General features: G+C 44.6%; 1 protein-coding gene across 1 annotated transcript in view; it reads right to left on the minus strand.

Annotated features, from left to right (window-relative positions):
- Positions 1-13,631, minus strand: part of tmtc1 (transmembrane O-mannosyltransferase targeting cadherins 1) — a 269,539-nt gene that overhangs the window by 87,781 nt on the left and 168,127 nt on the right. The window contains exon 8 of the mRNA XM_070901685.1: positions 5,974-6,095. Coding sequence (XP_070757786.1) covers positions 5,974-6,095 — 122 coding nt within the window. The remainder of the gene's footprint in view (positions 1-5,973; positions 6,096-13,631) is intronic.

Here is a 13,631-nt window from a genome sequence, read left to right on the forward strand (position 1 = left end):
AAGGGCGAATCGTGTTTGATTAACTTGATTGAGATTTGATGAGATAACAGAGAGGATGGATGAGGGCACTGCAGTTGATGTTATGTATATGGACTTCCAAACGGTGTTTGATAAAGTACCACATATTCGGCTTGTCTGCAAAATTGAAGCCCATGGGATAAAAGGGACAGTAACAGCAAGGATACAAAATTGGATAAGAGATAGAAAACAGCGAGTTATGGCAAATTGCTGTTTTTCGGACTGGAGGGAGATATACAGGGTTCAGTACTAGAACCACTGCTGTTTTTGATTTACATTCATGACTTGGGTGTACAGCGCACAATTTCAAAATTTGCAGAAGACACAAAACTTGAAAGTGTAGTAAGCAGTGAGGAAGATAGTAATAGATTTCAAGAGGACAGACAGGTAGACACATGACAGATGAAATTCAATGCAGAAAAGTGTGAGGTGATACATTTTGGTTGGAAGAATGAGGAGAGACAATACACACTATAAATGGTATAATTTCAAAGCGGGTGCAAGAATAGAGAGACATGGGGCTGTTTGTGCACAAATCTTTGAAGGTGGCAGAACAGGTTAATAAAGCACATGGGATCCAGGGCTTTATAAATAGAGGCAGAGAGTACAAAAGCCAGGAAGTTATGCTAAATCTATATACAACATGAGTTCGGCCTCAACTGGAGTATTGTGTCCAATTCTGGAAACCGCACTTTAGGAAGGACGTGAAGGCTTTGGAGAGGGTGCAGAAGAGATTTGCTAGAATGGTTCCAGGGATGAGGGATTACAGTTACGTGGGGAGACTGGAGAAGCTGGGGCTGTTCTCCTTAGAGAAGAAAAGGCTAAGAGGAGATTTAATAGAGGTGTTTAAAATCATGAAGAGTTTAGATAGAGTAAATAAAGAGAAGCTGTTTCCAATGGGTGAAGGGTCGATAACCAGAGGGCACAGATTTAGGGTGATTGGCAAAAGAACCAGAGGCGACATGAGGAAAAACTTTTTTATGCAACGAATGATTAGAATTTGGAACGCACTGACTGATAGGGGGGTGGATACAGATTCAATAGTAGCCTTGAAAAGGGAATTGGATAAATACTTGAAGGAGAAAAAATTGCAGGGTTTTGTGGAAAGAGCGGATGAGTGGGACTAACTGGATTGCTCTTGAAAAGAGCCGGCACCCTCGAATGGTCTCCTTCTGTGCTGTACTATTCTATGATTCCTGGAGTTGAGTACTTGGGCCTTGCAATGGACAGAATCCACCAGCCGCCCTTCCATTAAGGGTTGATTGTGGGATCGCAATTTTGTTTTTGGACATCAAGAAGCAGTTGCAACTTTCAATTCTTTAGGTAAATGTTCTTCCAAGAAACATAAAAACATAGAAAATAGGTGCAGGAGTAGGCCATTCGGCCCTTCGAGCCTGCACCGCCATTCAATGAGTTCATGGCTGGACATGCAACTTCAGTACCCCATTCCTGCTTTCTCGCCATACCCTTTTATCCCCCGAGTAGTAAGGACTACATCTAACTCCTTTTTGAATATATTTAGTGAATTGGCCTCAACAACTTTCTGTGGTAGAGAATTCCACAGGTTCACCACTCTCTGGGTGAGGAAATTTCTCCTCATCTCGGTCCTAAATGCCTTACCCCTTATCCTTAGACTGTGACCCCTCGTTCTGGACTTCCCTAACATTGGGAACATTCTTCCTGCATCTAACCTGTCTAAACCCGTCAGAATTTTAAACGTTTCAATGAGATCCCCTCTCATTCTTCTGAACTCCAGTGAATACAAGCCCAGTTGATCCAGTCTTTCTTGAGAGGTCAGTCCCGCCATCCCGGGAATCAGTCTGGTGAACCTTCGCTGCACTCCCTCAATAGCAAGAATGTTCTTCCTCAAGTTAGGAGACCAAAATTGTACACAATACTCCAGGTGTGGACTCACCAAGGCCCTGTACAACTGTAGTAACACCTCCCTGCCCCTGTACTCAAATCCCCTCGCTATGAAGGCCAACATGCCATTTGCTTTTTTAAACGCCTGCTGTACCTGCATGCCAACCTTCAATGACTGATGTACCATGACACCCAGGTCTCATTGCACCTCCCCTTTTCCTAATCTGTCACCATTCAGATAATAGTCTGTCTCTCTGTTTTTACCACCAAAGTGGATAACCTCACATTTATCCACATTATACTTCATCTGCCATGCATTTGCCCACTCACCTAACCTATCCAAGTCACTCTGCAGCCTCATAGCATCCTCCTCGCAGCTAACACTGCCACCCAACTTTGTGTTATCCGCAAATTTGGAGATACTACATTTAATCCCCTCGTCTAAATCATTAATGTACAATGTAAACAGCTGGGGCCCTAGCACAGAACCTTGCGGTACCCTACTAGTCACTGCCTGCCATTCCGAAAAGTACCCATTTACTCCTACTCTTTGCTTCCTGTCTGCCAACCAGTTCTCAATCCATATCAGCACACTACCCCCAATCCCATGTGCTTTAACTTTGCACATTAAGCTCCCAATAAATCTCAACTTCTCTCCAACAAGTGATTCTTTTCACAAAAATCTTCAAGTGCTTTGCTTGTCCCAAAACTATTACCAGAAATGTGGCCTCCAACATTTGAAGCATTGTGCTATCTAGGTAGAAGTATTCTCTGCCTAAAACCCTGTGTAGAATAGTACTCCAAGCCTGGGAACATGTACAATACAATCGGATTACTATGTACTGCCATTAAATTACTGTCCCAACCTTCCACTGATCAAACATTTGGCAGGTTGTGACTGTCAAACCAGTCAAACAAACAGTCACTTCGGGATAATGGAGTTGGCACATATAAATAATGTCATAACCCAACAAGGTCAGCCGTAACATAGGAAATAGGAGCAGGAGTAGGTCATACAGCTGCTCGAACCTGCTCCACCATTTAATAAGATCATGGCTGATCTGATCATGGACTCAGCTCCACTTCCCTGCCCGCTCCACATAACCCTTTACTCCCTTATTGCTCAAAAATCTGTCTATCTCCGCCTTAAATATATTCAATGACCCAGCCTCCACAACTCTATGGGGCAGAGACTTCCATAGATTTACAACCCTCAGAGAAGAAATTCCTCCTCATCTTAGTTTTAAATGGGCGGCCCCTTATTCTGAGAATTTGTCCCCTAGTTTTATTTTCCCCATGAGTGGAAACATCCTCTCTGCACCCACCTTGTCGAGCCCCCTCATTATTTTATATGTTTCGATAAGATCATCTCTCATTCTTCTGAACTCCAATGAGTATAGGCCCAACCTACTCAACCTATCTTCATAAATCAACCCTCTCATCTCCAGAATCAACCTAATGAACCTTCTCTGAACAGCCTCCAATGCAAGTATATCCTTCCTTAAATACAGAGACTAAAACTGTATGCAGTACTCTAGGTGTGGTCTCACCAATACCCTGTACAGTTGTAGCAGGACTTCTCTGCTTTTATACTCTAACCCCCTTGCAATAAAGGCCAACATTCCATTTGCCTTCCTGATTACTTGCTGTACCTGCATACGAACCTGCAGGTCCCTCTGTACTGCAGCACCTTGCAATTTTTCTCCATTTAAATTATAATTTGCTTTTCTATTTTTTCTGCCAAAGTGTATAACCTCACATTTTCCCACATTATACTCCATCTGCCAAATTTTTGCCCACTCACTTAGCCTGTCTATATCCCATTGCAGATTTTTCGTGTCCTCCTCACAATTTGCTTTCCCACCCATCTTTGTATCATCAGCAAACTTGGCTACATTACACTCAGTCCTTCATCCAAGTCATTAATATAGATTGTAAATAGTTGTGGATCCAGCACCAATCCCTGCAGCACCCCACCAGTCACTGTTTGCCAACCGGAAAATGATCCATTTATCCCGACTCTCTGTTTTCTGTCAGTTAGCCATGCTAGTATATTACCCCCAACCCCGTGAGCTTTTATCTTGTAACCATAGCAACAATGCGGATTTGGGTACTTAAGCTTAGAGAACTGCCATGTACCTTATAGCATCTAACTGCAGAATGTCACGGCCCGCAGGTCTGCCGGAATTTGCCCATCCACCCTCTTGGCTGCAGGGGAGAAGGTGCACCAGCAATCAAGACCTGTATCAGGCCGGGCAGGGGGGGGGGGGCGGGATTTGGGCCAAGATTTCGGGCACGTTTGAAGGTTGAAAAGTAGCCTTTTCCCCACCCGTCCTGTATGGGTAAATGAAAGTCAGGAGAGACGGGAAGTTCCATTCTGCTGGGTGCTCAAGCATCATTCACCATCAGAAGCATGGAGACGTCAGTGAAACAGCAAAAGCAAAGATTTATAAATCTCTGGTTAGACCGCAACTGGAGTACTTTTTCCAATTCTCGGCACCACACTTTAGGAAGGATGTCAAGGCCTTGGAGAAGGTGCAGAGGAGATTTACTAAAATAGTACCAGGGATGAGGGACTTCAATTATGTAGAAAGAATAGAGAAGCTGGGATTGTTCTCCTTCGAGCAGAGAAGGTTAAGGGGAGATTTAATAGGAGGTGTTCAAAATTGTGAAGGGTTTTGGTAGAGTAGATAGGGAGAAACTGCAGGAGGGTCGGTAACCAGAGGACACAGATTTAAGATAATTGGCAAAAGAACCAGAGGGGAAGAAGGGAGTTATGATGATCTGGAATGCACTGCTTTAATAGTAACTTTCAAAAGGGAATTTGATACATACTTGAAAAGGAAAAATGTACAGGCTATGGGGAAAGAACAGGGAAGTGGGACTAGTGGATAGCTCTTTCACAGAGCCGGCACAAGCATGATAATGTGCTGCATTATTCTATGATTCTATAACCATTAGGTCAAGCAATGATGCAGAGAAGATGTTTTCACTGATGGGGGAGATAGAACTCGGGGACATAATCTTAGAATAAGGGGCCGCCCATTTAAAACTGAGATGAGGAGGAATTTCTTCTCTCAGAGGGTTGTAAATGGGTGGAATTCACTACCTGAGAGCTGTGGAAACTGGGACATTGAATAGATTTAAGACAGAGATAGACAGTTTCTTAACTGATAAGGGATTAAGGGGTTATGGGGAGCGGTCAGGGAAGTGGACCTGAGTCCATGATCGGATCAGCCATGATCGTATTAAATGGCTGTGTGGCCTACTCCTGCTCCTATTTCTTATGTTATGATCTTGAAACCATGTTAACTAAGGCACTAGTGGTGCTCAGATGGAGACCTGTGACCTCAGATTTATGTCTTTCCTTTTACTGGACCTGTGTGGCTGCTCTCTGTCGCATGGCTAATAGGCCTGCTTAGCCAAGACCTTCTAAATGAAATGGGAAGACTGCCTGTTCAAGTTTGACTTCTACTCCAAGCTGTAAGAGGGCTGATGACATCATAAAGGGCAGTTCAAGCATTATAAGGACACAATGAAAGGGAGCCTAGATAACTTGGAGATCAAGCTGGAATTCCAGGATCGAGGGGCTGAATGGTGTCTCCAACCTCCGCTGTACGGCACTATTGGAGTCATGGAATTCACCCACTTTATAATATAGAAACATAGGAACATTTAGCCCCTCGAGCCTGCTTCACCACTCAGTGAGATCATGGCTTATCTGTGACCTAACTCCGGAAACCCAGCTGTCACCTTCTACCAACTCCATGGGGTCGCACTGACATTCAGTAATTCGCAAAAAATCATCATGAGGCGTGCAAAACAGATGACAAAGTAATTGTCAACCAAATCCTGCAGTTCCTCTGAAACAGCTCTAAACCCCTGGCCCTCCCTCCCTTCTTGTTGCTGTGACTCTCTCACCAAACACTCCTGCCACTGCATTGTCTAATGTGGAAATAAGATGGCAAGGTTTGGGTAATCTCACTCCCTCTCCTCACCCCGGACAGCTCGAGTCCCGCACAAGGTACTCGGCCTGCTTCCCTGATTGCCCATTACATGGAGTGCCTCAACAACTCATCAGGTGGTCCTTACCTGGGCATGTACAGCACCCGCTCTGCCACCACGAACCCCACTCTGAAAAAGAGGTTGCTGGCAGGAATGAATGGGAAGACCAGGAACAGCAAGCCCACTAAAACCTCTCTGTGCTCCAGTTTCTGCAGCGAGAGGGGGAAGAGAGGGGAAAAAGCATCAATTCATTGATAAATTTAACAACCAGCCTGTAAAAAAAATATGCAGCACATTACTTTATTCGCACACTCTGAATCAAATACACTCTTCTTTGTAAAGCAGTAACCCTATCACAATGAAATATGATTCTTTTTTCAAAGCGACAGATACTATCTCGAGATGATTAACATAGTCTAGGTACCCCATGGTGGCAGAAGAGGCACAGGTCAGTGCTGATGCACCCGATTCAGAGTTAAAAGGATTAAATTATGAGGAGGTTGCATTAACTTGGCTTGTATTCCCTTAAATTTAGAACGCTGAGAGGTGATCTAATCGAGGTGTTTCAAATGGTAGAGGGATTCGATAGGCTTGATAGAGTGAAACTATTGGGGCAGAAATTCCTCTCGAGGACTTCCCGCGGACAAAGCACTAAATAATAGGCATAAAATGTGCACCTAACTGAAGCTGCTGAGCCCACTCGAGATCCCGGTCCACAGGCCTCCTCTCCCTGCGTGTCGAGCGCGTGCTCGTAGGGACGTGCGCAGGAGTCACGTGTGCCTGGACACCCAATCACAGGTAAGTATTTTCTCATTCACAGTAATAGGAGATTGTAAGTTACGAATCTCCTATTACGATGAATGAGAAAACTCCCAAAACTACATAAAATATTTTAAAAACACCTCACATAAATACACTAATAGAAATTAAAGTTGTCATACATGTTTTTTAAAGAAAAAAAATTGCCGATTTTTTTTTAAAGTTAGGGTTAGGGTTTAAAATAACATTACCTGAATGGGCAGGGTTTTAACAAATATGTTTTTAAAAATTTTATTTTAATCATGTTTTTTATAGGTTTTAAAACTCTTACACCTGTAACAGTAGGCTATGTGCCTGCTTTTTCAGGCGCAAGATTTTTGAGGGCATTTGCCGGGCTAGATATGCGTAAATCCCGCAATCTTGCCCGTACAAATGTCCTCGCTCCCAAGATGTCTACGTTCTGTCAAGCTCCAGCTTGACAGATCGGAAAAGCCGGTTTTCAGCGCATGCGCACTGTGCACTGAAAACCGGCTTTTCCTATGCCTTCCCGAGTCCGTAGGAACTTCGTACGGGCCTGGGGTGTTGGAATTTCTACCCCATTTTCTCTCGTGGGGGAGTCCATGTAAAGGTTGGGGCCTCAGTTAAATGTTGCATCAGAATAATGGCAGCTCGGTCAGTGCAGCACTCCCTCATTACTGCACTGAAGTGGCAGCTTAAATGATGTGCTCAAGTCCTTGGAGTGGAGCAGGAACCCATACCTACCGATTCATTGCTACCACTGAGCCAAAGTTGATAAGGCTTTGCTTCTGTTTGGTTGGCCCATATTGGGCAATGACCCAAATCTGTCTGCGCTCCTGTCACAGACAACTCAGAGCAATTCCAGCAGGTCAGCTGTGGCTCAGTGGATAGCACACTCACCTCTGAGTCAGCAGGCTGTGGGTTCAAGTCCCGCTCCAGGGACTTGAGCACATAAATCTAGGCTGACACTCCAGTGCAGTGCTGAGGGAGTACTGCATTGTTGGAGGTGCCGTCTTTAGGATAAGACATTAAACCGAGGCCCCGTCTGCTCTCTCAGGTGGACGTAAAAGATCCCATGGCACTATTTTGAAGAGGAGCAGGGGAGTTATCCCTGGTGTCCTGGCCAATATTTCTCCCTCAATCAACATAACAAAACAGATTATCTGGTCATTATCTCATTGCTGTTTGTGGGAGCTTGCTGTGTGCAAGTTGGCTACTGCGTTTCCTACATTACAATGGTGACGACACTCCAAAAGTACTTAATTGGCTGTAAAGTGCTTTGAGATGTTTGCTTGTTGTGAAAGGCGCTATATAAATCCAAGTCCTTCTTTCTTTATTTTCAAAATAGCTTGTCCTCCAAAGTTTTGTTACCCAGTTTAGCTTTACCAACAGCCACAATGTACCAATGTATTCTCCTGTAAGTACTGCTTAAATTGTACAGTGACTTTACAACATGCACACATTCTTTTATCTAAATAAGTAATAGAAATGGATTATGAATCACGGCAATTTGGGAAAAGTACTGGAGGATGAGCTGTACCTTGGCACGAAGTCAACATCTCCAAGTGAGGAGAGAATTGGGAGAATAAATAAGAACTATAACTGCTTTTATTGAATTAAACATTAGCACTGGGGCCAAACATCTGGATTACTAGTCCAGTAACATACAATACTACCGACCCATTCTAATACTGTGTACGTGCATCACTGAGGCCTTTGGCCTCATCCAGAAAAACCATTAACTTTAATTGAAGCTTTTTTCTGCTGAGGGCAAGGGGTTAAGTGCATTCAGTTAGTGCAGAGATTACCCTGCTGGATGCACACAGTCAGGGAGCAGAATCATTTCTGAACTGCAGCCGTGATTGCTAATGACACGTCATCCAAATTCAATGTGTCTACCGAACTAACTCCCCTCACCTCCGCCACTGCCCAAAAAAAACCCAATCAGATCAGGTCAAAACCCGAGCTACAATAACGATGGAGCAATGGGAATTCAGACAGCAACACCATTCTCCACATGGCAGCAGCTGGCAAGACCCCCCAAGCACGCACGAGTCCAGAACAAGATAAGCTAGGCAGGAGTTAATATTTCAAACTGCAAGTAGGGTACGGTAGTGTAGTGGTTATGTTACTGAATTATTAATCCAGAGAACGCAAATTCAAATTCCACAATGCCAATTTGAGAATTTGAATTCTGTTAAAAAGAAATCTCAGTAAAAATGATCATGAAGCTGTCGTCGTCGCCGCAAAAACTCAACCAGCTCATCGATGTTCTTCAGCAAAGGAAACCATCCATCCTTTATGGTCTGGCCTATACACGGCTCCAATCCTACACCAACGTTGTTGATTTTTAACTGCCCTCTGAAATGGTCTAGCAATAACAGCAGAAAGTTGCATTTATGTAGTGCCTTTCACGTAGCAGAACATCCAAAGGTGCTTCACTGGAGGGTTATCAAACAGAATTTGACACAAACCACATGAGGAGAAATTAGGCCAGGTGACCAAAAGCTTGGGCAAAGAGGTAGGTTTTAAGGAGCGTCTTAAAGGAGGAAAGAGAGAGAGAGACAGAGAGGTTTAGGGAGGGAATTCCAGAGTTTGGGTCCAGACAGAGATAGGGAGGGGTGAGTCCATGGAAGGATTTGAACTCAAGATAATTTAAATTTGATTTATTGCCAGACCGGAAGCCAATGTAGTCAGTGAGCACAGGGGTGATTGGCGAATGGGACTTGATGGGAGCAAGCTACTCCATTGCATCAAACCGCTGCAGAGGTTCAAGAAGGTGGCCCACCACCACCTTCTTAGGGCAACGAGGGATAGACCATAAATGCATGAAATGACACATCTTGCCTGAAACACCCACATGTTAAGAATTACTTTTGTTTAAGTTTGCTGTTTTTAAACAAACCTTCAGATTATGACCAGCTCCAGGACTTTTGACTCTGAGTTCATTGACTGCTACAGATGCGACAAAGGAAATGGGAAATTTGTGATGCTTCGGAGGAAATTCTTACATTTTTTTTTAGTCACATCTATATTTCATATCATGTCGGGAACTGAAGGACATAAATTTAAGATGATCGCCAAACAGAAGACAGGAAGCGGTTCAGGAGAATGACTTTGGGAGATGGGCAGAGGGGTCGTTAGGATAGAGGACATGAGACCAGAAAGCAGTGGTGGAAACAGAATCCATGACAAGGAAGTGGAGAAACATCTGAAAAGAAAGATGTAGACGGGGCACGGGGAGTGAGACTGAATGGATAGCTCTCTCGGAGAGCCAGTGCAGGCACAATAACCTCAACAGCCTCCTTCTGTACCATTAAACTTTAATGATGCTGTGTACATATCCAGTTGCACTGTGCACACATTCCAGTAAGAATTCATCATCTCGGAGCTCGGCTTCATTCAGCAGCAGCAGTAAATGTCTCACGGTTGAAGACATTTATTTTTGCTGAATATCTACTTTTCACGTTATAGCCTTTCCCAGAACAGTCACCACGCCAATCACAATGACAGCCTCCATCAGTCATTTTTATTTGGCAATCTGCTCGGCGGTAAAATCCTCGGGTTCAGTTAAAGCCAACGGGAGAGTTAGCGGAGACCCTGTAATGTTATGTTGCCGATTCAGCAGGTACAGCTTCCAGCAACTGGCTCTTTGTGCCGGAGCAGTGGAAAGCCTCTTGGTGAGCTGCTGGCCTTGAAGCTGGAAGATTGGATTTCAGCTCGAGAGCCTCCGCAGATCTTTTATTGACTTTTTCGGGCTGGCTCTCGAGGATTTAAGACGCACCCCCGTCACAGTCCATCTGAGGTGTTCATCCGCAGTCCATTAAACCGACAGAAATACGGCTGCCTTTTGGGACTGCAATCGTCTGGGAGCGGGTGTGCTGTTTGATTTAAGAACAGAGGCTGCATTCAACAGAGACGCTTTGGTACAGCCTTCACCGCAAAGCCATATTTCAAGTTTCTGCTGCACTTACTGCAGGACAGTTCTGCTTGGTTCTGGATAATGAGAAGCTTGTCTCCCTCATTCTGGTCTAGTCTACCCACCACTGGTTGTGTCATGCCCTTCCACTCTGGAATGTTATTTCCAAACCGCCTTCCTCATCTTCAAAAGCCTCCTCAAAACCTACGTCTCTGATTCGGCTTTCAGCCATCCCTTCTCCCTATAACAACATCAGAAATAGGAGCAGGAGTAGGCCATACGGCCCCCTGAGCCTGCTCCGCCATTCAATAAGATCATGGCTGATCTGATCATGGACTCAGCTCCACTTCCCTGCCTGCTCCCCATAACCCCTTATCGTTTAAGAAACTGTCTATTTCTGTTTTAAATTTATTCAATGTTCCAACTTCCACAGCTCTCTGAGGCAGCGAATTTTACAGATTTACAACCCTTGGAGAAGAAATTTCTCCTCTTCTCAGTTTTAAATGGGCAGCCCCTTATTCTAAGATCGTGCCTTCTAGTTCTAATCTCCCCCATCAGTGGAAACATCCTCTCTGCATCCACCTTGTCAAGCTCTCTCCTAATCTTATACGTTTCGATAAGATCACCTCTTATTCTTTTCACCCACCTCACCATTCCCACTTCTAACCTTCCTGTAAAGCGCACGGGAAGGTTTGGTCACATGAAAGGCACCATATGAGCACGAGTGGTTGCTATTTACTCAGCCTAACACAAGCTGTGTCCTTTTGAAGCTCATCGATGGCCAACAATATCACAAGGCTCAGTAGCTGGTCGTCAGGAGAGATATATACTGCAAGGAAAGAGAGCGGGGGAGAGAAAGGGAAAGAGAGAGAGAGAAAGGGAAAGAGAGAGAGAGAAACACAAAAACAGAGAGACCCACACATAGACACAAACAGAGTGAGGAAGAGAGAAAAGAAAAACAGAGACATATACACAGAGACAGTCGTACAGAGACAAAAACAAAGTGAAAGAAAGAGAGAAACAAAGAGAAACACACAGAAAGAAAGAGAGAGGGAGTAAATTGCCACGAACTGTTTACTGACTGCTTTATAGCACCAAGCTATCAAAGATTGAGATTGTGAAAGCCTTATAATCTATACTGGTTTTGCTATTTAAATGATCTTTTGCTTGAAGAAATGTAAGGACCCAGGTTTACAAGTACAATATCCCCACACGTTGACTTCCTGATCTCAGCCCCACTGGCAGGAAGACACACAAACCAATGACGAGGCACTTTCCCCCAGGGAAGGAGGGAAGAGATGTCACCCTGTGCCAACTTCAACCAACCTCCTGCCATTAAGGTGAAGGCTGGAGAGCTGATCGCCTGCCCATCCCATCAGCTGAGGATGGTGTAGCTTTGGGACATTTGGTGGAAGGAGGAAGATTTTACACCATATGGAAAGAGAGCTCGAAACCAGAATTAGCTGATAGTTTGTGAATTGCCGAAAAGTCTTAGGACTGCATGTAAAGGGGGTCGCTTCATATAGTCAATGTACACAAACTGAACCATGGCTACCAAGGTGGCTGAGTATAGTCAGGATTATTTAACAGGGTTAAATTAGTAGCAGTAGTAGTGTGTCCCTCGTACTCACAGATGACATGCAAACAATGAAGGGAACATAATTTCATGATAGATGAGTATAAAGGCCGATGCGGGCTGGACATTGTCAACCACAAGTGTCAGCTGTGGCTCAGTGGGTAGCACTCTTGTCTGAGTCAGAAGGTTGTGGGTTCAAATCTCACTCCAACAGGAACTTGAGCACATAAATCTCGGCTGACATTCATTGGCTGTAAAGCGCTTTGAGACGGCCAGTGGTCATGAAAGGCGCTACATAAATGCAAGTCCTTCTTTCTTTCTTTCACATAACCACGTTCTGTCTGACACTGCCGATTCTTCTGTCTCTCATGTCTTGCCTCCACACCAGCACAGCGTTGTAGTTCAAATCCCTTCACTCCTTCTCTCACTTCAGCATGCCATAGCCATCAGTCAGTGGCTGGGATTTCCCCAAGAGTCAATGACCATGTTACATTGCTTCAAGTGAATCTTCAAAATGTTCTTGTAACGCCTTTGTTTTCTGCCTTGCTTGCTTCTGCCATCCACCAGTTCTCCATAAAGCACCTGCACCAGTAACTGCAGGTCGTCCATCCAAAGATGTCCAGCTCAACAGAGCTGAGTATCGATTATCGTAGCCTCAATGTTGATGCTGCAATATTATCAAATTGCACTTTGGTAGTGCTGTGTACGCAGTAGCTCAATAGACTGAATACTGTAAACTCCGAACAGGTACAAACCTGGCTCTACTTTATTAGGGCCCAAAGTGATTACATTACAAGATGTCTGGCCTTTTATACCTGGGCCGCTCACACATGTGCACAGCCCAATGACCTCCGACCGTGGCATCACCTGGTGGCTAGTAAATCCAAGCATACATACATGACAATATCCCCCTTTAAGATAGTAGTAAAGGTCTTTTTACAAATTGAGATGGTCTGGGGCTTTCCACTTCCGAGTTGAACATCTCAGTTCAACTCCAACCTTCGGTGAGCGTTCTGAGTCTGTTATGGCTGGGGGCTGGGTAGCCGATCTGATGGGAGTGGCAATGACCACGTCAGAGATTGAAAGTCCAGATTCATTGACCATGTCAGTGATTGAAAGTGCAGATTCATTGATGACAGCGGAGTCCTCTGACGACTGAGGGGAGGTTGGTTGGTCACTGATTGTGTCTTCCTCAGACTGTTGCGTTTCATCCGTGTGCCTCAGCTTTATCTGATTGACATGTTTCCTGCATGTCTGCCCGTTCTTGAGATTAACGATAAACACTGTGTTACCCTTCTTGGCCGTAACAGTACCGGTGATCCATTTGGGACTTGGACCATAATTCAGTCCATACACAGGATCATAGAAACACAGAAACATAGAAAATAGGTGCAGGAGTAGGCCATTCGGCCCTTCGAGCCTGCACCGCCATTCAATGAGTTCATGGCTGAACATGCAACTTCAATGCTCCAT

This window comes from Pristiophorus japonicus, chromosome 15, assembly GCF_044704955.1.
Source record: "Pristiophorus japonicus isolate sPriJap1 chromosome 15, sPriJap1.hap1, whole genome shotgun sequence".
Taxonomy (NCBI): domain Eukaryota; kingdom Metazoa; phylum Chordata; class Chondrichthyes; family Pristiophoridae; genus Pristiophorus; species Pristiophorus japonicus.